Genomic DNA, 25065 nt, shown 5'->3' on the forward strand with positions numbered 1-25065 from the left:
GTTTCAGGTGATCCCACTGCAGTCTTGGGCCGTTGTGGCTGAGATTGGGAGGCCAGCTTCAGCCCTGACTCCTCGCTGAGTCAGTTTGTGTGCACGCATGCACATCGCGGGAGTCATTTATGGAGCTGGTGTTGGCACTAGTGTGAATCAGAAGCAACTCCACTGAAGGCAGGAGAGGTATGCTAGTGTAAATGTGATCAGAACCAGGCTCATGGTACTGCTATTAGAAACAGGCCTGAGCCAAAGCCCTAATCTAGCCTCAACTCTGAACTCTGGATCTGAGTCCAAACTTTTTTGCATTTAATGTTTGGACTCAGCCTGTTACAGAGACAGTTTCAAGCTGCCGAATCTCATCCAAAGCCAGATTTGTGGTTCAGATCTGAGCTATGGTTCAGGCCTGTTGCTCTCACCAGAGCCTGTTGTGTGCTTTCCTGCTAATGTCCTTAATGTAGCCATTCCTATGATAGGCCAGGGAACTCCAGAGGGCAGAGTAGTCTGATATCACCCAGTCCAGTGCCCTCTCTTTCCCCTTGTTCTCTCTCGTCACCAGAAGTATGGTGAGCAACTTGAATGAGCTGCTTTGCCCAGCCAGACAGCTGGCGTGTTGGACATTCTGATCCTGGCATGGAATACACCTGTGGAATCCTGTCATCAGGCAAATCACATTTTTCCATTTGGCTTTTCTGCCACTTCAGTTTTGTTCTCCCAACACTTGTTGTCCAGTCAGCTTTATTAGCATCATGTTGCAAATGGTGATTCTGAGAGGTTTCTGTTATTAGATGCTCTCAGCCACTTGGGGGAGAGGGGAAGCAGGAGGGGGAATAAAAACACCTGCCTGGTTTATGACTATGCTGAAAAACTACAGTATGTCTGCAAAAAATTGGGCATTCAAGAGTCAGTCGTAAACTTTCCACTCAATGTCCTGTGTGCAGTTATAGGGCATGCATATCATGTTGTGGCTCTTTCCTTACATGGTAATACAAAACCCTCTACTTGGTGGAGAAAGGGCAATTACACAGGCATTGACCTGCTCTTTCAGTTGCTGGTTAATTGCACCAGTAGCTCCTACATTCATGAACTCAAGCCTGGAATGGTGTGCAGAAATGCTGATGCATAATTATTAATTACAGAAATAACCCATCACTGCAACCTACCATCATTGCAGTGGGAAGTCCTTGGGCGTTGTGCCTGGATAACGAGTGAATGTAAATTGGGTTAGAACTTACTTGACCATGTTTCATTAAATGGTCAGTGGTTCCCATGTAAGTGCTGCAAAGTGTGAGTCATGATATCTGTGTCCTATAATAGGCCATGTTACCTATCTATGTGTCTTTACGTATAGGTCAAGATTTTCTATCCAGAAAAGTTTGAGGTCCACTTGTTATTTCCGTCTCTGTGTGTACTCTTGCTACGCTTCTATTGTAGATAGAGTCCCATGGTTTCCTCTGTGCACCGATGTCCCCAAATGTTTAGAATTAAAGTTGAGTCCATTTCCTATGTATTGCCACTGTCTGCACTGATTTGGCTCCCTTGGTGGCAAAGAGGTCAAGCATGGTCCATGGAGACGGAAATGCCTTCTTATTTCTAGAGGGGGTCTGTCCAGTTCAGACCTGGAGCTCCTGGTTGGGGTAGTGCAGGGATGCTCACGTTCCAGATGACTGTGATGTACAGTATCCCTGCCATGGCTAAACAGATGACTTGAATCCTACGAGCCATCAAGCCAGCGCTACATTCACTTGCAAGAATAGCTTAAGGTTCATCAGATAGAACTGGTTCCAGTTTTCCAGGGTGTTTATTTAGCAAGGTCCCATCTGTACCCCGTAGCCCCTTGTTAACAGATAACAGGATTCAGGTGCCAGCGGCCTCTTTAGTTGTCTGGCTATTTGTACGTGGGGAACATTTGATGGAGGGCAAGAAGTGCTTCCAGGAGCTTATCGTCCAGGCTTAAATCTGTCCTTGTCAGCTTAGCCACCCGAACCCTCCAAATAAAACCCCAAGTGATACTGATTTACTGAGTGCTGTGACAGTCCAGGCACCAGTAGCCATTAGCTAAGTGTTGATGGCCATCAAGGCAACCTGGCCTCTCCTATAGATGTTCCACTCCCCTCTCGCAACATACAGTGGCCGCATCTTCTCTCCGCTTCTTGGACAATACCACTGGTGTGATTAACAGTGCGGAGTGGGAGGGGCATGAGGGGGACATGATATGCCTGCCTCCTTCCTTCCCACCCCGAATTTCTGTGCATGCTTGCACCACTGAGCCATAGTCCCCTCGAAGTGTCTGCCGCCTGCTCTCAGAGCATGAATGTGATGAGCAAAGCAGCCTCCTGCGTCCCTGAGGGGGCTCACAAATCGCCCAAAATGAGTCCACTGTTACTGAGGAAAATTCTTCAGCAGCCCTTTGGGATCAGGAGGCTGACTTGGCTCCCACGAGTTATCACAACGTTTAACCGGCTGGGGATGAAGCTGAACTCAGATTTGCTTTCTCTTCCCTGACAGGGCGTCCCTTTGGAGCTCCTGCGTGGTCCTACCTCTGCTGGCGCTGACCTGGATGTCTGCGGTTCTGGCAATCACGGATCGGCGGTCAGCGCTCTTCCAGATCCTCTTCGCTGTCTTTGACTCCCTGGAGGGCTTTGTCATTGTGATGGTTCATTGCATCCTGAGACGAGAGGTGGGCACCGCCAATGATTCCTACTGCACAGCCCAGAGGGCTGCGTGTGACTCGTCTACCAGAGGCCAGATTGGGAATTGCAGCCTTCCCGCAGTCTCTCTGGGGATTCCTCTGATCCCTTGAGCTGTGGGCCATGACATTCAGCTACACAGACGTCACAGTGATGAGTGTGACAGAAGTGCCTGGACAGATGGATGGATAGGTGGACATCACGCTGAAAACGTACAGTGGAGCAGAGTTTTGGGGACAAGCCTCATTTAGTTTATCATTGGTCCAAAATTTAGGTTTTGTTTTAAAAAAAAAGGTTCTACAAAACCTAGGATTCGCAGAAAAGTTTTCATCCGTGTTTAAAGACAATATCAACAAAAACAAGGTTGTTTTCTAGGGGTTGTATTGAAATAGTCCCCAGCAGTGTTGGAAACCCAAACACTGCATATATGGTGCCAGTTTATGGGACCCATAAGTTAAACTTGACTATGAATAGACAGTGAAACTTTATTTTACTTTAAACCAGTGAACTCCATCAATGATGAAAAGTTACATTCTTTTTTTTCTTAAGTTCTTTCCATTGCAATAAAATGGGGAGTCATTAATAACATTGACAAGGAGCTTTTTGTCTATATATATGCATGTTATCTTGATATAATCCCTTTCAATTAAGTGGGCCTGATAGATTAAGTGGAATTACACCAGGGGTTGGCCTAGCCCAGAGTCTTTTCATTAATTTCATTATCCATTTAGACCCTCTCATTGCGGTCGTTGGGAGTTTTTCCATTGGTTTCAGTGAGCTTTCGATGACACATAATATGCACACAGTATAGACTCTTGATCTGACATTATATATCTCTATGCCATGATTTATGCAACAGGGTCCTTTGTAAATATCATGGGTTACAGAATAAATTCATGGTTATTCCTGCTAGGCAAATCCAGCAACTAACTACTTTGGAAGCTATCCCATGTAATAATCCTATAAGCATGTAGGAACCTGGAGTTGCTGTGTTGGTGTGTCAGATATGTGTCCTCTCAGCCCCTCTGAAGTCATTGTGTAAGCCCTAAACAAACCCATGTGTGCATTACAATCTATCCCCAGCAGGGTTGGATGATCCTTTGCTTTAAACAGTGCCTCTGTCTGACTCAGTCTTGTGAAAATCCGTTTCCCCCGGCAGGTCCAGGATGCAGTGAAGTGCCGAGTAGTGGACCGTCAAGAAGAGGGCAACGGAGACTCGGGGGGGTCCTTTCAGAACGGACATGCTCAGCTAATGGTAGGATAAAGTGCCACCCACTCGCTTGCCCAGGGACTCAGTGCATTTAGCCTGAATCCAATGAACTAGGGCTCTGTTTCAACATCTTAGACTTAGCTGTCATCACTCTCCTTCTTTTAAATCTATGATTGGATCATGCTGGAGCTTGGGTGAGCCTCAGTTTCACCCATCTATAGCTCCCGTTCCCTTCATAACAATCAGGATCCCATCCCTCTCCCGCCCAGACCTATGCAAGCACCGGGGCTGTTTTGTTGATAAGCCAGATCCTTTTGGTCTAAGGATGACAAAACCCACATGCACCTGCTTTCCCATAAAAGAAATTTCCCAGGCCTTTCTACCTCTGAGAAGGCTGCATGTCCTGTCCAGCATGGTGGTAGGAGACAGCAGTTTAATACCTATTCGCTCAGAGCATGTCACATTGTAGTCATGACTTTCAAGACATCCTTTCTGAGGAGACTTTCTTTCTCCAAAGTACTTTTCTTCCCCATTTCAGTAACATTCCTTTCTGGATGCTCATTTTAAGATCATTTTGTGCCAAGATGAAAAACTTCATCCTGTTACGTGAGTCCTTTAAAACTGGACTAGATAAAGCCCTAGGAGAATATGCTGTAGGGAACAATCCTGCATTGGCCCCTTTGTGATGGACTGGATGTCCCTAAAAGGTCTTTCTTGTCTCTGATTTCTAAGCTTCCCACAGTTTACAAGATTTTCCCAGGCTCCAAAACAGGCCTGTTGGGGCTTTCCTCTATCTTTATGCCTGAGTGTCCAACCAGTCAGGCCCAGAGATGCAACATATTCATAGATCCATAGAGCTCAAGGCTAGAGGGGACCATTAGATCATCTAGTCTGACCTCCCGTATAGCACAAGCCATAAAATTTCACCCATCTTGCCCCATATTGAGCCCAATAACTAAAGCTGATCTTCCAGAAAGGCATCCAGTCCTGAATAGATATCAAGAGAGAGAATCTACCACTTCCCATGATAGTTTGTCCCAGTGGTTAATCACTCTCACTGTTAAACATTTTTGCCTGATTTCTAATTTGAATTTCTCTGGCTTCAGCTTCCAACCTCTTGTCCTTCTGGTGCCTTTCTCAGCTAGATGAAGGAGCTCCGTGTGACGCGGTGTTTTGTTCTGGTGAGGGTACTTACACGCTGTCATCAAGTTACTTCTTAATCTTCTTTTTGATCTGTTGAACAGATGGAGCTCTTCAAGTCTCTCATTATAAGCCCTCCTCTCCAGCCCTCCGATCACTTTTGGGGTTGATTTCTGCGCTCTCTCCAACTTTTCAGGGCCCTTTTTAAAATACAGACATGAGAACTGGCTGCAGTGTTCCAGTATTGCTCTTGCCAATGTTGTGTGCAGAGCTGAAACCACCTCCCTGCTCCTAGTCGCTGTTCCCCTATTTAGACATCCAAGGATCGCACGAGCCCTCTTTGCTACAGCATTGCACGGAGAGCTTCTGTCGAGCTGCTTGTCCACTCTCACCCCTAGATCCTTTTCAGCGTCTCTGCTTTCCAGGATACAGTTCCCCCATTCTGTAGGTATGACCTGCAGTCCTTGTTCCTAGACGTAAAACTTTGCATTTGGCTGTATGAAAATACATTTTGTTTGCCGGGGCCCTGTTTCACAAGCCATTCAGATCACTCTGTGTGACTGTAGTGTCCTCGTCATTATTTATCACTCTACCAATCTTCTATCACCTGCAAATTTTACCAGCAGTGATTTTATATTTACTTCCAGATCATTGATAAAAATATTGAATAGCATCGGCCCCAGTTGCAATTCCTGCAGCACCCCATTAGAAACACCCCCATTCAGCAATGATTCCCCATTGACAGCTACTTTTAGAGATGTCAGTCAGCCAGTTCCTAATCCATTTAATGTGTGCTGTACTAATATTGTATAGTGGTAATTTTTTAATCAGAACATTGAGAGATACTATGTCAAATGTCTTACAGAAGTCTGTGTATATTATATCTACGCAGTTGCCTTTATCAACCAACCTTGTCATCTCATCAAAGAATGAAATCAAGTTTGTTTGACAAGACCTATCTTCCATAAAAGCATGTTGCTTGGCATTAATTATAATCCTAGCCTTTAATTTGTTATAAGTCGAATCCCACATCAGCTTTTCCATTCTTTTGAATGGGATTGATATCGGGCTAACCAGCCTATGGTACTTAAGTCATCCTTCTTGCCAAGATCATTAGCACTGTGCCAGTCTTCTGGTGTTTCCCCAGCATTTCAAGATTTATTAATAATCAACATCAGCAGGTTAGCGATCTCCTCAGACAACTCTTTGAGTTGTGCAGGTTAGCTGGGCCTGCTGATTTCCAAATGTCTATCCCTGGTAGGTGCTGTTTAACATCCTCCTTAATTACTAATGGACTGGAAAGTACCACAACATCCTCCTGTGGTACCAGCACATCATCCTGCTGCTTAGCACATCTAGAATGGAAATATTTGTAGGACACCTGTCTTTTCCACATCGCTATGAACACGATTACATGGAAGCCCATGTTCTGGTGTGACTCCATTTCTCCCATTCTCTGGGATGATGGCAACCAAGGGTTTCAAGGCAGGAACTAGTTTAGGGGAGAGGAGGGCTGCACATGGCTGCTTTTGGCATCTCCTGCTCAGGCATCCCCTGCTCCTGTTTGGGAGGGGCTGTGTCTTCTATCTCAGGGCCATTAGCCAGCGAGTCTGATTCCAAAGCGCTGAGCCGAGCCCTTGTTCGCGCCATTCTGTCTGGATTTGTATTGCTTTGTGTGTGGTCCATGAGTAGAAACGTTCATTGGATTCCAGGTTGTCTGCCCCTCTCCACTTCCCCTCCCCCCCTGCCCCGTTGACCGCGCCCTCTGCTTTCTCTGTCTTTCAGACCGATTTTGAGAAGGATGTGGATATGGCTTGTAGATCAGGTGAGCACATCACAGGTGAGAAATCAACAAGTGACCTGGTTTGGGGATTGAACTTGGCCATTTTTTCCCCTTACTATTTGTGTGTGTCTGTGTCCCCTCAGTGGCTTGTGTGTATGTGTATGGGCTGTCCTCGCTCCTGCTCCCACCTCGAGAAAATTCCTAACTCCGCCCCTTCGCTTTGCTTAGCCCCTCCCTCACCCACGCGTTGCTTGGCCTCTTGGCTAAGATCAAGCCTCACCTTGATTTAACACCCTTTATCCGGGGCCTATACCCTGCCTGGCAGGGGTGGTGGGATCCATGACCTTCTCCATCTCTCACTACTGGGTCCTGATTTTGTCTCTGCTCATAGAGTCATCTCTGGGGCTGGCCTCATACCCCTCAGGTGTCCTGAGAAATGGGTGTAAATCTGGAGCATCCTCCCCCAGTCCGTGAATGGACAATTGTCCTCTGGGTCCATCCATACCAACAGCCACTTGGGCAGTCATAGGTCAGACTGTGCTTGGGGAGATGGCCCACCCCCTCCCACACACAACCATTCATTGCAGCTCTGTAGATCTGCATGGGCCAGCAGTCCCTGCTGCCACAACCCCTCTTCAATCGCTCCTGTTTGTCTCATGCCCACTGTGCTGTCTCTGAAAGTGCTGTCCAGAGTCTTCTGTGCTGCCTGTTCCTCTCTGCAGGTTCTGTTCCCTCCTGCCCTTGGCACGCCTGACCAGCTGGCTGACTTTAATCAAACCTTTTGCAGAATTTCCGACTCTCACTGGCTCGCCCAGATGCCTCCCCTTTCCCAAGCAAGAGTTTTCCCAGCTCATTTGGCCCTTGTGTATAATTCACATCTTCCAAACCAGGATCTCCCTCTAGCTGCCATGGAGTTTGCATCCTGTATGCTCATTTAGGGGGCATCACAGAACAGGGGTTTTTTTAATCTAATCTATCTATCTATCTATCCCCATACACCCCATCTATCTATCTATCTATCTATCTATCTATCTATCTATCTATCTATCTATCTATCTATCTATCTATCTATCTATCCCCATACACCCCCTCTATCTATCTATCTATCTATCTATCTATCTATCTATCTATCTATCTATCTATCTATCTATCTATCTATCTATCCCCATACACCCCCTCTATCTATCTATCTATCTATCTATCTATCTATCTATCTATCTATCTATCCCCATACACCCCTGATATCTATCTATCTATCTATCTATCTATCCCCATACACCCCTGCTATCTATCTATCTATCTATCTATCTATCTATCTATCTATCTATCTATCTATCTATCTATCCCCATACACCCTATCTATCTATCTATCTATCTATCTATCTATCTATCTATCTATCTATCTATCTATCTATCTATCCCCATACACCCCTGATATCTATCTATCTATCTATCTATCTATCTATCTATCTATCTATCTATCTATCTATCTATCTATCTATCTATCTATCTATCTATCTATCCCCATACACCTCCTCTATCTATCTATCTATCTATCTATCTATCTATCTATCTATCTATCTATCTATCTATCTATCTATCTATCTATCCCCCCTCATCTCACTCACTCCTCTATCTCTCCCAATACAACACCTTATCTATCTATCTATCTATCTATCTATCTATCTATCTATCTATCTATCTATCTATCTATCTATCCCCATACACCTCCTCTATCTATCTATCTATCTATCTATCACCCCTGCTATCTATCTATCTATCTATCTATCTATCTATCTATCTATCTATCCCCCCTCATCTCTCTCTCCTCTCTCTCTCCCAATACACCCCCTTATCTATCTATCTATCTATCTATCTATCTATCTATCTATCTATCTATCTATCTATCCCCATACACCCCATCTATCTATCTATCTATCCCCATACACCCCATCTATCTATCTATCTATCTATCTATCTATCTATCTATCTATCTATCTATCTATCTATCTATCCCCATACACCTCCTCTATCTATCTATCTATCTATCTATCTATCTATCTATCTATCTATCTATCTATCTATCCCCATACACCTCCTCTATCTATCTATCTATCTATCTATCTATCTATCTATCCCCATACACCTCCTCTATCTATCTATCTATCTATCTACACCCCCTTATCTATCTATCTATCTATCTATCTATCTAATCACATTCTCTGTATCATTATCAATTTGTCTGTCACCCTTACCCTCATGATATTAATTCCACAGTCTCTTTCTGTCTATACCTTATTCAGGGTCTCTCTCTTTCTCCTCTCTCTCGCACCATATTTCTAGCGTGCTCTCTCCCGCTCTCTCTCCCCTTCCGTTCTGATGCTGAGGACCTGACTTTCAAAAAGGCAGGTGCAAAAATTGGTGCACGCAAGAGTGTGCCCGAGGTGCACATATGGTTGCCTCAGAAGTGCACACAAGACAGGTATTTGCACATACAGCTGGCTAATTGGGCATGTGCTCACTGGTCATGCCCAGTTTGCGTGCACAGTTGTGTGCTTTTGAGAATCAGGTCCTGAAAATCAGTGCTGAGCCCCGGACAGGCTCCTCCAGGCAGGAGACTTCCTTGTGCTGCCGTAGAGTCTCTGGCTCCTGGATTGGGTCTCCCCGAGCAATGGGAGGGAGCCTTTTGGTGTCAGGTGACTCCAGGACAGAAGACCCCTGATCTCCACCTCTGCTCACTAACCTGGCCTGGTTTTCTTTGCCAGCAGCCAGCTGTACAAGTCTTCAAACCCCAGCAGACAAGAAATGAAATAATCCCAATTTGTTGTGCGCCACAGCCTCGAGACAGGACCTAAACACCACCCCTGGGGAAGCCAAAGCATGGAGGGAGCTCCCGTGCACAAAGCATGTCCCAAGTGCTTCCTTGAATACAAGCCGCAGTGTAAAAAAATGCTCAACAACCCACTGGCTGTGGCGTTTGCTGAAAGGGCATTGTTAATAAAGCACCGATCCTGATACCTTAACAAGGATCAGCCGGCTCCGAGGCAACATGTGGCATTTTCACTTAGAGTCAGTGGCAGAATTTGGCCCATGAATGGGGCCAAAGCAAAGTTATATCCTAGCGCTGTTCTCTGCCAAAGCCATAATGACTGAGACCGTCACCATGCAGCGGATCTGGCTTTCAAAGATGTTTTATGGTTGTTTTCTTTCTCCTGGCTTCCCTTTGATTTTGCCCTGCCTGCCCTGCCCCCATTGGAGGTACCTACACTCGTTCAGCACTCACCATGCCTGGCACAAGTTAGCATGTTTTACCTGGCACCAGAAATCCAGCTGTGCCATATAGTACCTTGATCATAAATGGGAATGTGCCAGGTCACAGCAAAGCCTCTGCTTTGTCTCTCCTGTCCGCTGCATTGGTAAAAATGTGTTAAAAGAGCCTGGTTTTTTGTTTGGTTTTGGCTGGAATTGTTTCCCCTTTTCCATGCTGAAATGCTGGGTAAGTAGCATTCAGCCCTGCCCACCCCAGAACCCTGTGACTTTATCCTCTGAAGACATCCAGGCTGATGTCACGAGCTTATTAACATTTCTGTTGCAGCCTAGAACCAGCTGCGCAGCAAAGCAGATTTGAATGAGACAAGAAACAGCTGTGTTTGTGTCAGTGGATGATGCTCTCTGTGTGTGTCCTGTGTATATCTCCGAATTGGCATGATTGCCCCACTCTCAGATTAAGGTTCTCTCCTATTTGAATAACGAGCACTCATTTAGCTCCCTTTGGCTTCGAGGCAGGGGGTGAGAACTTCAAAACCTGTGGTATAATTACCCCCTCTTGTAAGCACTGGCCCAGTCACCAGTGTGGGGATGTCACGGGCATGGGGTCTAGGAGCCAGAAGCATTGATCCGCCATTTAACCTCTGTCTGAGAGAGTGGAGGGAACATGCCAAGGGGGGTTGACTGTGATGAGATGGTTGACATTGTATGTGGAGCTCAGGTGAGGTGAGTCTGAGGTGCTGAGGATGCTTCTCTGTCGCCCGCAGTGCTGAATAAAGACATCACCACGTGCAGGACCTCGGCCATCACGGGCACGCTGAAGCGCCCATCGCTGCAGGATGAGGAGAAGCTGAAGCTCCATCACCAGAAGGGGTCCTCGAACTTTAACAGTCTTCCAGCCAACGTCTCTAAGATGCACCTCCAGGGCTCCCCGCACTACCTGGGGGCCATCAACCTGAATGAGTTCAGCAACCACACGCTCACCCTGAAGAAGGAGAAGAACCAGCCGCCCAAGTCTATCTACATCTGCGATGGGGACATCTTCAAGAAGCTGGACTCTGAGCTCTCCCGAGCGCAGGAGCAATCCCTGGATACCAGCTACGTCATCTTGCCCAGCAACAGTTCCTCCACCCTGCGGGCCAAGCCGCCCAAGGACGATGGCAAATACAGCATCAACATAGACCAGATGCCCCAGACCCGGCTCATCCACCTCAGCATGGCAACCGACCCGGGCTTCATCGTCAAGAGCCCACCCAGGGAGCCCATGGCTATGACATGCACCGAGGTGCAGGGCTCCCCCATGCTGCAGCAGCAGCAGCAGCAGCAGAACCTCTGCAGCGAGTCACAGATCCCCAACATCCTGTGTGACCCGGGCGACTCAGGGAACTTGGGCATGGTGCCCAAGAGCGAGACAGTCTCCACCCTCTCCATGAGCTCCTTGGAGGTAAGCAGGCAACCTGCGGCCGCTTTCATCCATAAGAACATCCCAGTTGTCACATTGTTCATGCCACGCTTTTCCTTCTATGTTGTTGCCTTCTCTCCTACAGTGGCCAATGCCAGATGTTCCAAGAATAGAACCCTGCCTTGAATGCACCCAGCTGTGCAGTTTCAGTACCTCTTTCATCCTAGGTAGTTACACTGCAGATGCCGTCTCTTTTCCATATCAATGTCTAATCTGTTTTTGAAGCTTTCCCTCCCTCCTAGTTCCAGCACTGGGTATTTTGAGCAAAGATTTTAGGATGGGAAGGAGCCAGAGTTTCTTAGCCCCCTTTTTTTTAAAATCCAGCAGATGCAGGCTGCAAGGTTCTCCTTATCTCCCATCAGCCCTATGGAAACTGGATGTATTGACAGTATTCAGAGATTATTCATGAGGTTTTAGCCAGAGCACTCCCATTCATTTTAATGGGAGGCATGTGGCTAAACCTCCTGGTTGGCTTTGATGATTTCAACCCTTCTGGGAAGAGACAGGTAAATACAGGTACGGGAAGCTACAGGAAAATTCCAGTGCTTGCAGAGTTAAGCTCTATGTACGCAATTCTCCCTCACAGACAAGCCCTGCAACCCTACTGATGTCGGTGGCATTGCAGAGGGTATACATGAGTGCTGGATTTCCTTTTTTTTTTTCTGCTGCTTCTTCTGACTGCTGTCCTTTGGCAGCTCATTTCATCTTGTAACAACGCTCCCAAGTATAGAATTCCCACCCAGCCGGGTTCCGCCTTAGCAGACGTTTAGTCCCTCTTGGTTCTTATACTTGGCCCCAGTTCTAACAGTCTTGCGGCATCTGTCTCCTTTGTCCCCTGTTATAGGATGTGGCTCTCAACCTCTCCTATGCGTCCTTCAGGCCTTGGTCTGTGGTGCTCCCAGAGCTCACACAGGTTCTCTCCCCTGGGGCAGTGACCGAGGCTGCTTCTATCCCTCCAGCTGTCTCCTGTGTATCAGAGCCAGAGCTGCACGGTGCAGGCAGAGCAGGGTGGGGAAGCAGGCAGGGGCTGTCTCTCTGTCTCTAGCCACTATGCAGGGGTGAGACCAACCCGTATCATCACTTACCAATCTTTCTTTCCCTTTGAATCTGCAGAGGCGGAAATCCCGGTACGCAGAGCTAGATTTTGAGGTGAGCGGTTCCTCCTTTAAATCCTTTTACGGAGGGGTGAGGTGGGGGAGAGGACCAGGCTCTGCTTTTCCAAGCAGGAGCTCCCCTACTGCCTTCGCCAAAGAACCAGGGAAAGGGCTAGAAGCAGACAGGTGGCTCCAGCCAGCCTGGCTGAACAGGGGAGTTCGCCCTGCATATCTAAACAAATGTGGGATTTACACTTATTTGATACGGTTTCATTTATTGAGCAGCAACTGCTGAGTAAATGTTTGTAAATGAGGATTTTAAGTCAGTTTCCACAAGGCCTGTAAACAATCTCATCTGTCAGTGAGATGCCAATAGAAAGCTGTACTACAATATACCAGGATCAGGAATCTGGGCCACTTTCCAGCCAGTGTGAGAGAGGTCAGAGGTCCTGAGTCTTAGGCCAGGTCTGCACTACAAACTTATATCGGTATAGCTACATTGCTGAGGGGTGTGAAAAATCCACCCCCCTGAGCGGCGTAGTTATACCGACCTCACCCCGCTGTAGACAGTGTTATGTCGGCAGGAGAGCTTCCTGCCTCTCGCGGAGGTGGAGTAACTACGCCAACAGGAGATGCTCACCAGCGCAGCGCTATACGTGTAGAACTGCCCCCAAACATGAAATCTGCTCAGATGGTCCCCCATCATCCTGGCATGGGAGCTCCTCACAAGATTAAGGAGCCTCCCCACACTCCTCAGAGATGAGGAAGTATCCACGTCTTCCAGATGAGGAGATCTGAGGCACAGAAGGGGGAAGCAGATGCTTTAAAGAGGAAGCCAGGCTTCACACAGGAAATCTCTGGCAGAGCTGGCAACTGAACGCAGGTCTCCTGAGTCCTCTTGCAATGCAATGAAGCTGTCACTTTGAAGAGGAAGGATGGTTGGGTTGTGAAGGCATCAAACCATCCTTCCTCTTCAAAGCTACTGCTGCATTCCAAAATCAGCCCTCACTCCTGGGACCGCATGGGGAAGAAGGGAGTTTGTTCGAAGCCTGGGCTCTGAGGTTTGCTCCAAAACTTAGGATCCTGAGCTCAGTCTGAAATAGGGACACTGTGTAGCTCCAAATTCTGAAACTCACGTGTTGGACTAGATTCAAACTCAGGCCTCACACTTCTTCAAAAGCTTTGCAACCCTTGGAGAACTTTCAGGCTAAGATTCAGGTTTGTTACAAATCCTGTAACTAGCCAAGACTCAGCTAGTTTGGTGCAGGCTGGAATTTTCCTGCCTGTAGTGAGATCTAGATTTCTAGTATCTAGGGCCAAGATCCTCAAAGGGATTTGGGCACCTAACTTGAACCTAGGTGCCCACTTTGGCAGTTTCCTAGTTGGTGAGGGCAGTGTAGACTCTAATGCCATGAATCGTAAGGGGAGAAAGGTTTGCTGACCTGTCGCACACGTCTTTGCTTCAGAAAATCATGCACACGAGAAAGCGTCACCAGGACATGTTCCAGGACCTGAACAGGAAGCTGCAGCATGCGGAGAAGGAGAAGGAGTCTCCGACAACGGAGAGCAAGGTCAGTCACTCACCCTTTGGAGCTGCTGGCTTCCCACTCCAAGAACCACGATGAGCATGGAGATGGAGGAAAATATAGGGGCTCTTACCAGAACCCTACACTTCAGTGTCCCTCCACTCTCAATATCTCTGTGCATGTGTTTGTGTGTGGGGGTGGGTGTAAAATCATAATGCTAGTGCACACCCAGTGACATGCTCATTCTCCTCTAGCTCACATGGCAACAGCTTGTAGTGCTGATACAGACGCTTCTGAACTCTGTTCCTTGTGTCTTGTGAGACTGTGTGGTTCAGCTTGTGTCTGTGGTGTCCATCTTTGCTGCACCCAGTACATGGAAACTTTAACACCTCTACAGTGTGGACTGGGAAGCAAAGGGAGGGTGCAGTGGAGATGGGTTGGATCCCGTTACCGTCTATGGGAGCTGGTCTCAAATCCAAGGCAGGAGTGGAGATCAGAAGTTGTGACGTTTGGACTGTCAAGGAGGTGGGATTTATGCTGTGGAGGCAGCAGCGCCTTCAGATGGTCTGGGAAAGGAGAGGGATGCTGCTGAAGGAGTCTGACCTCAGGACAGGGGTTCCATTAAGGCACTTATGGCAGTGACCTGTTGTGTGGTGGCTTAGAATCATAGGGTTAGAAAGGACCGCAAGGGTCATCTAGTCTAACCCCCTGCCAAGATGCAGGATTTGTTGTGTCTAAACCAGGGATCGGCAACCTTGGGCACGCGGCCAGTCAGGGAAATCCACTGGCAGGCTGGGACAGTTTTTGTTTACCTGCAGCATCCAAAAGTTTGTCCAATCGCAGCTCCCACTGGCCGTGGTTCGCTGTTCCAGGCCAATGGGGGCTGTGGGAAGTGGCAGCCAGCACATCCCTCAGCCCATACTGTTTTCCACAGCCCCCATTGGCCTGGAACATCAAACCATGGCCAGTGGGAGCTGTGATCTGCCGAACCTGCGGACGCCACAGGTAAACAAACCATCCCAGCCTGCCAGCAGATTCTCCTGATGGGCCATGTGCCAAAGGTTGCCGATCCCTTGTCTAAATCATCCCAGACAGATGGCTAGCCAGCCTCCTTTTGAAAACCTCCAGTGAAAGAGCTTCCACACCCTCCCTAGGCATCTGTTCCACTGGCCTACTGTTCTACACAGTTAGGAAGTTCTTCTGAAGCAACCTTCTGAGCGACCTTCAGTGGCAGGGAGTCGATGTTATTGGAAGAATACAGGGGAAAGCCCCGGAGGGGAAAATAATAGGATCTGGAAACAAGAAAGGCCCATAGGCTGCTTCTGGCCCTGTGCAATTGTGTGCATTACAATTGGCTGTCAGCTCCAGCACATGTATCTATGTAAAGTTCTAAGTCTGTGAGGTGGCCCCTGTAGGGATGTCCCCTCCAAGGAGTGAGTCCACCACAGGGAAGGCACATGTTGTGCTAGTACGTGGGCGGGGGCAGGGCATGCACTGTGGCCAAATCGGGTCCAGCATGAAAGAACCATAGTGGCAAAGAACTTTTGCTGCAGCAGTAAGGAAAAGCAGGCTGGCCAAAGGGCCGTCTTCCTGGTGTCTGAGCCCCTCCAGGCCTGCTGGGCTGGTGCCAAATGGCTGGCCAGGAATTTAATCTAGTCCAGCAGAGATGGAAAATAAGTAGCAGCTGCAGAGTGGTGGGGGCAGCCTGGCTCAGGGCTGTTCTCTGTGAGACTCTTGGGGATTGCCCCAAGGTGGGATTTCCCTCTGTGGGTTGGAATTTCCCCCATCCATCTTCAAGAGAAGGCAGAGTTGGCATTCACGGCCACCTGTAGCATGGCCAAAAGGACTAGCCAGTGAGTGACTGCTGGAGCTTTTCTTAGGATTGAGTTAGACATCAGGCCAAGCCCCAACGTTCAGAGTGTGATAGGGTGAGAGGTTTTGGCTTGGTCTGTTATAAACACAGGGCCTAGATGTAACACTGGGATCTGGGCTGGGATTGTGCAGTCGATGGTGTTGGGAGTCAGGGTTTTGCTCCATGCAATCCCTAGTTTTACTGTGCATTGTGGTTGACTGCAAGGGGTCTGCTTGTGGAGACTGGCTGTTCAGAACGACTAGGCTCTCAGGCTGGCAAACAGGTTCAGCTTATACCAGAACCAGCCCCTATTTTTTGCCCAAACTCCAAATGGATCATCACTTGAGATGGACAGTCAGTACACCCTTCACTTGCTGTGCTCCTCTGTATTTCCTGGGTTTGGCCCAGGACTGGGAGCAGAAGAGCCTAAATATTTCAAGAAAGCCTCTCCGTGTAACAGTCCTAGGCTGGCTTTACAAACTCAGGTTGTTCAGCTATTTCAGAGAAGTGTCTGAGCTGATTTGGTAGCCTAATGTTAGGAGACTTGGTTCCAGATACCTCACCAAAGGGCTTTTGGATGGTAACAGCTTTCAGCAGGTGCTGGAGTTAGACTGAGGAGATGTATATTTTAAATATTCACACAGAGCAGCCTGATTCACTTTCTGGCTATGACCTTTCTTTCCTTAGGTGCATTAAATAAGGAGCCTTCTAAGCATTGGTATTCAGTGGTCAATAGTCGGGTTTGGTTATGGAAAGTCCTAAGCCAATAAGAAAAACTATTACTTCCCTCCTCTGCCCCTTTCCTGTCATTCCCTTGCACTGGCTGCCATCTGACCTACAAGGTGGACCCCATAGAGAAGGCAACCTTTAGATACCACGGATACCTTCATTAACCCCCCCCCCCCCCAATTCTTTTCTGTGTGTGTTTAGGTTATAAAACGGTGGAGTGTTTCTTCTGGTGGAAGTGATAAAACTAACGTTAGCGTAAGTCTGCCTTTCTGCTTTGCATCAGAGAGCCTTGTAGACAAGTCCCAACCCCTGCCATGATGCATGACTCCAAACACATTCCCTCACCAACAGAAAACTCCTCAGCTTTTGGACACAGACGAGATCATGAGCATCCTGGAATGCCTCGTAATCTCCATAGTGCCATGGAGGAGAAGAGACAGCTAGTGGGTCTTCTTGCTCATCCACCTGCATTGCTAAAGCTTCAATTTCATTCTCCCTAAGCACCCCTCCACTTGATGGCTGTCTAGTCTTACCTTGACTATTTCCAGCAATGGCAATTTTCCCACCCCTCCAGGTAGCATGTTCCATTGCCCTAGCTGCTCTCCTAGTTATGAAGCTTCTCCTAATCCTTCCATGACTCCTCCCCGCACCCCCCCTCCCTCAGATCAGAAACTTGCAGCTGAAATTCAGGGCAAATATCTACTTGAGAGAAAATGCCTTTGATGAAGTCTAGAATTGGTGCTTGCTCTATTGTTTTGAATTCAAGTGACAGTCCCCCTTGTATTCCATTGAGCCACTTCGTATCTGTCTGAAAATGATTAGCCCGTCTTTGCATCTGGCTAGATTCTCTCAGATGAACCATTTTGCAACCACTATTAGATCTGCAGAAAGGGCTGGGAGGAACTGGCTTTGGGCCTCACAGGGGGTCTTGTGAAGGTGTCCCAGGAATGCAGCCATCACAAGTGGCTACTGTTTATAAGTTGTTCATATTTGATATTAAAACACCCTTCTCCAAATACCTTCAGAAAAGAGCTACAATTGAGTAACAGGAATCCTCTGCATTTCATGGGATACTTTTCCCTAGGTATCCTTAAAGCAATTTGTACTCTTTAATCCTTCAACACAGCCTGGATAAGTTTGTGAATGGGTTTCTATGATGAAGTTGTCCATGATAGCAGTGGACTAGACATGACGACTTAGGAGCTGTCTCCCAGCATGGTGTTCCTCTGAGAAGGTAAGTATTATTGCTACACTCTTCTCACAGATGAGGAAGTCTGTCGCTTGGGGTGACTTGGAATAGGACTTGAGTGTCCTGACTGCTTGTATCCTCTTCTGACTGCTAGACACAATTTCTCAGATACAAATAAAGGGCCAGATCCTCAGGTGGCATAAATCAGTTTACACTTGCTGAGAATATTGTCCAATAAATCACACGCCACAATCATGATCTACTAAAGTGTCAGCATTCTTATGCCCTACTTTCCATGGGCTCACAAGGTGATTAACATTCAGATGTAAAGAGACGGAGAGGGAAATTAGTGTTATTTATTGTCGTTATTAATTATTTTCTGATTGTAGTCATGGATCAGGCTCCCATTGTGGTAGGTGCTGTGTGAACACAGGCCAGAAAGACAGTCCCTGCCCCAAGTTTCTTACCATCTCAGAATAAGACAAGAGACAACAGATGGATCCAGATAGACTGATGGGGGTGTAGAAGGAAACCAGGTGACAGTATTGGTCATCGTGATCAGCAGTGGTCTCAGACCACTGTTGGGTTTCCCCTGGGACCTCTTCCACTCAGTTCCCCAAGGACTCAGTTCAACTCCGGTCTCGTCACTTAGGTTCCTTTATTTGGCACACAGCAAAGCTCAGACTCAAGCTTAGACGGGGTGGGTATAGGGTGTACCACACATCCATGGTACACAGCAAAACTCTACATTATGTACATGTGTAGTAACACTAGTACATGCATTTTTAACTCTATATTGCATTGTGCTTCATGATTGGCTTGGTTCTTTTCAAGAACCTGTACAGCACGCTCTGTCCATGTGCCGTTCATGTAGAACCTGATCTGTACAGTTCAGCTTTATCTTCTCCATTTTCCCTAGCACCAGGGCATTCCTACTGATCACAGCTAGCACAGATACCCTGACACCAGCATACTGTTAACTTTCCATGCACCCTCCCAATCATGCCAACTAAGAAATGAGGTCTGACTTATGTCTAGTTACGTATGCCCAGCCTGGCTACACACACCAGCAGCCTAACCGTCGTCAGGTTTTTTGTAGGCATCATGGCAAAGCAGACTTTTAAGGCGGGATTTGAAGGAGGAGGATGAAGTACTCACTTTAGCCGTGATTTCAGCAGGATACTGAATCTTTTCAGCACATCAGCAGGCCCTGGGGCACGTGAAGATGTCCATGCAGTGTGCAGAGGCGGTCAAAAAAGCAAACAGGATCTTAGGAATCATTAAAAATCGGATAGAGAATAAGACTGAGAATATATTATTGCCCTTATATAAATCAATGGTACGCCCACATCTTGAATACTGCATACAGATGTGGTCTCCTCATCTCAAAAAAGATATACTGGCACTAGAAAAGATTCAGAACTAAAATGATTAGGGGTTTGGAGAGGGCCCCATATGAGGAAAGATTAAAGAGGCTAGGACTCTTCAGCTTGGAAAAGAGGAGACTAAGGGGGGATATGATAGAGGTATATAAAATCATGAGTGATGTGGAGAAAGTGGATAAGGAAAAGTTATTTACTTATTCCCATAATACAAGAACTAGGGGTCACCAAATGAAATTAATAGGCAGCAGGTTTAAAACAAATAAAAGGAAGTTCTTCTTCACGCAGCGCACGGCCAACCTGTGGAACTCCTTGCCTGAGGAGGTTGTGAAGGCTAGGACTATAACAGTGTTTAAAAGAGAACTGGATAAATTCATGGTGGTTAAGTCCATAAATGGCTATTAGCCAGGCTGGGTAAGGAATGGTGTCCCTAACCTCTGTTTGTCAGAGGATGGAGATGGATGGCAGGAGAGAGATCACTTGATCATTGCCTGTTAGGTTCACTCCCTCTGGGGCACCTGGCATTGGCCACTGTCGGTAGACAGATACTGGGCTGGATGGAACTTTGGTCTGACCCGCTACGGCCGTTCTTATGTTCTTATATTCTTAAGGGCCTAGACCTTCAAAGGTGTTTAGGCTCCTAATTCCTATTGATTCCACTGATACCTGTGAGGATCTCAGCCCAAGTGCTTTCAGTGAGTTGTCCCATGGGTACTTAAGTGGGTGCTTACATCTGGGCATGTATCTGAAAACCCTGCTGAATTTGGGCCCTGGAGCCTGAGTCGAAGACCATCGAAATCAGTGTATTCCCACTGTAGTCAAAGGGCTGTGGATCAAGTTCATTGGAGTTAATGAGATCTGGTGCCAGAGGCTCTGCTGCGGGATGGGGAGGAGCAAGGGAATTGCTCCTGAAATGGAGAATGTATCTGAAACCTGAAGACAAGGTGGGTGGGGTAATATCTTTTATTGGACCCACTTCTGTTGGTGAGAGAGACAAGCTGTCGCACTTCTTCAAATGCAGGCCAAATCCCAAAGGCATTTATGTAGATAATCTAACCCTGACTAGTCGGGATAGGAAAGTCCAGTTTGTAGTAGCAGTGTTAGCAGCAATTATTTCTATGCCTCCCACAGAGCATTGCAATACGAAATTCATCCTGTGTCTCAGAGACCAATTAAATTGCCTAGCTCAAGACCAGGGTGGGATTGCCCCCTGCGGTATATTATCTATGTACCTCTTCATCTGGTTATTTCAGTGTATGAAAACCTGCCCAGCCAGTGCTGTGGGCACATGTCCAGCAGTTTATGATAGAAACTACATCACCCAATAGGACTAATTTTCAAAACATAAGGCCAACGCCCTCCAAACTCCATCTGTATTTCAAGCAAGGCTTTCCCATTACTTCCGCCCAAGTTCTGCGGCTAAAATAAATGGGTCTTACACGTCTGGGCTCTGATGAACCAATCAGGGATGTAAATTTCACTGCCAAAGAGATGATAAAGTATACTACTAGAGGGCTCTTAAATCTAGCAGACAAAGTCATAACAAGACGTCGTGGCTGGAATTTGGAGTCAGCAAAGTTCAAGTTGAAGTAAGGATCCAGATTTTTAACACAGAGAGTAATTAACTCTTGGAACAGCTTGCCAAGGGATGTGGTAAATTCACCCTCTCTTGGAGTCTTCAAATCAAGATTGAACATCTCGCTAAAAGATCCAGAAGTTATTGGGCTGGATGCAGGAATTCCTGGATGAGGTTCTCTGGCCTGTGTTATCCAGGAGGTCAGACTAGATGACCATAATGGCCCTTCTGGCCTTCAAATCTATTAATCTCATCTCCAAGAAGCATCTGCCTTCATCCGTTCATGAGTAAACTGGGGAGAATTTTAGCTCAGGGCCCTGAGAGGATGCTGCCTGTCAGGCTAGTAGTGGGGAAGGGTGTTCTCTGAAGTAACCAGGACCCAACTCATTTAAGGATTCATAGGTTGCAACCGAGAGAGCACAGGTCACAGAGCGAAGGTGTAACATGTTCCCTGCGAGCAAAGGGAAGCGGTGGCAGCCTCCTGAGCAAACACAAACAATTAAAAGCACTCTTGGCCACTGCTGCCATCTGGGCATCCAACCGGCCCTCGGCTTGCAAAAATGGGCACATTCCCTCAACGGAGGCAGCTGATATCACCTTCCCCCAATTGCGTCCGTCTTCCCCCTCCGATCTGGGTGAAGACTCAGCCAGCTTGCCTTCACTCCCAGCCAAGGGGATCCTACAGTGTCCCTCTAGGGCAATTTAAAATCACTTTGGGCTGCTCTGGCTGTACCATGCTGGGGGTTGGTTTATTGCTGGCTCAGAAGATCGAGTTCCACCCACTGAATAGCCAGCGTCACTTTGCGTCCCTCCCATTGGGTCATTCTTTGGCTGATACAAATTGTTGCCCAGATCCTGTCTGCTAAAAAAACCCAAGTTAAGCCGCTGGAAACCTTGTTGCTAACGCATTTCTCTATTCAAATGCTAATCAGTGCCTGATGATTACAGACTATGGGCCAGATAGACAACATCCCCTCCCCCAAGCTCTGTCTCTCTCCAGCCAAGAGCTGTGAACGTTAAAGCAGGGACGGTAGAAAGCCATGTGGAGCCACTTTGTAAGCTGCTTCTCCTAGTAAATTAGTCAGAGGTTCTAAGGCTTTTCCTGGGTGTTGTCGGAAACCGACACACTCTGCAAGAACATAGTATAAAAGATGACCCTTTGCAGGCTTCAAGGTAAGGGTCTCCTTTGTTTATACTGTGCTCACCGCCTGCTTTGAAAGCAATGAAAGTGATTCTCCTGCAGTTCCTCTCCCTGGGCGTTCTTTGATCCGGCACCACTGGGAGAGTTTGAGTCACACAACAGTCCTCTCTCTCAGTGTCTAGTTTTGCAGCTCATTCTTTACTTTTGTTGAGACCAGCAAATGCGATTCCAAAAGGAGCTGTGTAAAATTCCATGGATTCCTTGGGCAAGGGGTTCTTGCACACCTTTCATTTTAACTCTGACGGGGTGTGAGCCCCTCTGGGCCTTGGTTGGAGTTTTGGATTTGAACAAAGTCCAATGTTCAAAGGGTCAGTCCGTCATAAAGTCTAAGCTGGCCACGTTTCCTACCAGAGCCAGGGCTGAAGGTCTCTTAGGCTACGTCTACACAGAGTTTTGGAGCCTGCAGAAGCAAGCCTCCAAGCCTGGGTCGACAGACTTGAGCTAGCAGGACTCGCTTTAGTGCACTAAAAATAGCTATGTAGACAGTGCTTTGAAGTGGAGTTCAGACTGGAGCTCAGGCTATGAAACCTAGCCCAGGTCAAGCAAAACTGCAAAGCACTGTCTACATAGCGATTTTCAGAACGCTAGCTCAAGCTCCACTGGTAACCTGAGTCTGTCAGCCCGGACTGGGAGGCTCGCTTCTGCAGGCTCCAAAACACTGTGTAAATATATATTCAGAGGCCCCGGACCTAGCCCAGAATTCAGCCCCATGCTCATCCCAAAACCTGTCCTCCTCTTGCCCCAATTTCTGGCCTTTCGCTCATCCCAATATCCAACCCCAAGCTCACCTCAAAACCCAGCCCTACTCTCATTCTGAAGCCTGGTCTGGCTCTCGCGGACATATATGTACTGCTTGTGAACTTTCTGCAAGCCTAGGTCAAGTTTTATGTTTGTAACGGTGACGGGGCATGACTCACCACTGCGGCACCTCCGGCTGGCTGTCCCGAGGATTGGCTCTGCTAGCCAGTGCGCCCTCTTCTGGTGATGTCTCGCCACCGTCACTTCTGCTCCTGGACCCGTGTCGTCCTAAGGACCACGGCATCCTCTTCAGGACACAGTCCTCCGTCTGTGCCACACTCCGTGCTCCCCGCTTCCGGGGGAATGTACCGCAGTCTGATGCTCCAGCCACTTTCTCAGTGGCGAGTGGAGGTGAGAGGGGGGCCCGCCCCCCCACTACTCCAGGTCCTGGCCCAGGGACCCTGTAGATGGCAGCCATGTGTTGCATCCCCTCCAACCTCTCCGTACCTTTCCCATGGCTGCTTCCCCGCAGACCCAGCACCTTCTCTGCTCTTATCTCAGGGCTTCAGCATGCCAGTCTTAGCAGTCAGCCAGGAGCTCACTCCCACTCCCCTGACCCTGCCCAGCACTGCTCTTTCCAAGGGGGTAGCTTTCCTCCTCCTCCTGCAAGGCAGCCGGTCCTCCCTCCTTGAGCTCCAGGAAGCAACTGCAGCTGCTCTGCCCTGCAGCTCTTTTTATATGGGCCTGCCGGGCCCTGATTGGCTGTTCCTTTGAGCCCTTCTCTGAGTGAATGCCTCTTGCGCAGACTCCCTAAGGCTCTACTAACCCCTTAGAGCGCACTGTGGGGCAGGCACCGCATGAAAGATGCAAATTCTGAAACCAAGCATAAAAGCTTTGCCCAGCTCTCGCCTTGACCCCCAGCAGGTCCCCGGCAGAGGGTGATCTTAAGTAGAGCTGAGTGAAAAATTGATTTTTTTGATTCAGTGGCCAAACCAGAAAAACTGGGGGCGGGGGGAAGAATTTGCATCAGATTGAATGAAAAGTTTTGTTAAACCCAAAATGAGTTTTTATGTATTTATTTTTCATTTTCCTTATTTTGGGAAGGGGGGGTATCCTTTTTTGTTTGGTTGTTTTTGCAAATAATCTAGCAAAATTTTGAAATGAAACATCATTATGAAACCAAAAGTTGAACTATGTAGCTTAGAAAGTGTTGACACAAAATGTTTTGTGTTAATTTTGTCTCATTTTGGCCAAAACTATTCACTGAATTTGACCCAAATTCACAAGTGGTTAACCTGAATCTGTGTATTATGGCAAGTGAATAATTCATCTGAAAAATTTCAGCTGTTCCTGAGATGGCTATGCCCTGGCCTCTTGTGGTCTTCTCCAGACATGGCTTGATCCAGCCACTTTGCAACCAGTTCCTCCTGCTCAATCACCAGGAGACTGTACCAGTTTCACTGGTGCTTTCATTGACCTATCCTAGAGTGGAAGGAAGAAATGATTGTAAATCACACCTCTAGGCTGCAAGGGGCAAGGATCTGGATGTGGGAATCCTCTTATGGACAAGGTTGAGGAGCTCTGCTTTGTGTCTCTGTATCCTCTGCTAGAAATGTGGCTCTCAGCTGGAGGTTTGCATCATCAGAAATGTACCATATGGTTCCAAGGCTCATCAAAGGCTCTTCTGGAGAAACTCTCCTCTTTCCCTTCTGCCCACTGCCAGCCTGAGCTTTCAAAAGGCTTTTCAGATCTTCCCAAAGAACATACTGTTGTAGGTAATTAGTAGTCTGGGCCATGTGTCCGCCTGGCATATCCCAGTGCATGTCAGAGCTAATTCACTCATTTGCTGGCTACCTTTTTTTTTGTTAGCTGGCTTGGTAGCTGGAGACGTTGCTTCAGGGTGGGAAAATTGAGCCAGAACAGAGTGCACGGTTGTGGGCTGAGCATACAGGGCTACAAGGCCTGTCTCTGGGTCAAATTTGGAAAATAGAGAATCTGCTCGTAGGAACACAGTTCTAATCATTGTGAGTCCCTCAGCAGGGGTCCCCCACTCCCAGGCATAACGTCCCTGCGGCATTTACATGTGTAATGCTCTCTGCACTTTTTAAAGGCTTTGATAAAACGATAATTAGCAACGGTTAAAAGGAAAATTAGAGTGTCTTTTACAGGGAACGCTACATAAAGTGTAATAATTGCTACAATAAATTCTGTTATGAAAATTGCAGAGAACCTTAA

At 47.5% G+C, this 25065-nt stretch overlaps 1 protein-coding gene across 1 annotated transcript in view; it reads left to right on the plus strand.

The window, feature by feature from the left end:
- The window catches only part of ADGRB1 (adhesion G protein-coupled receptor B1), a 349272-nt gene that overhangs the window by 315625 nt on the left and 8582 nt on the right, over positions 1 to 25065 (plus strand). The window contains exons 27-32 of the mRNA XM_039525203.1: positions 2500 to 2671; positions 3841 to 3936; positions 6817 to 6871; positions 10849 to 11525; positions 12657 to 12692; positions 14104 to 14208. Of these exons, the coding sequence (XP_039381137.1) occupies positions 2500 to 2671; positions 3841 to 3936; positions 6817 to 6871; positions 10849 to 11525; positions 12657 to 12692; positions 14104 to 14208 (1141 nt within the window). The remainder of the gene's footprint in view (positions 1 to 2499; positions 2672 to 3840; positions 3937 to 6816; positions 6872 to 10848; positions 11526 to 12656; positions 12693 to 14103; positions 14209 to 25065) is intronic.

This window comes from Mauremys reevesii, linkage group 2 (genome assembly GCF_016161935.1).
Source record: "Mauremys reevesii isolate NIE-2019 linkage group 2, ASM1616193v1, whole genome shotgun sequence".
In the NCBI taxonomy this organism is placed as follows: Eukaryota; Metazoa; Chordata; order Testudines; family Geoemydidae; genus Mauremys; species Mauremys reevesii.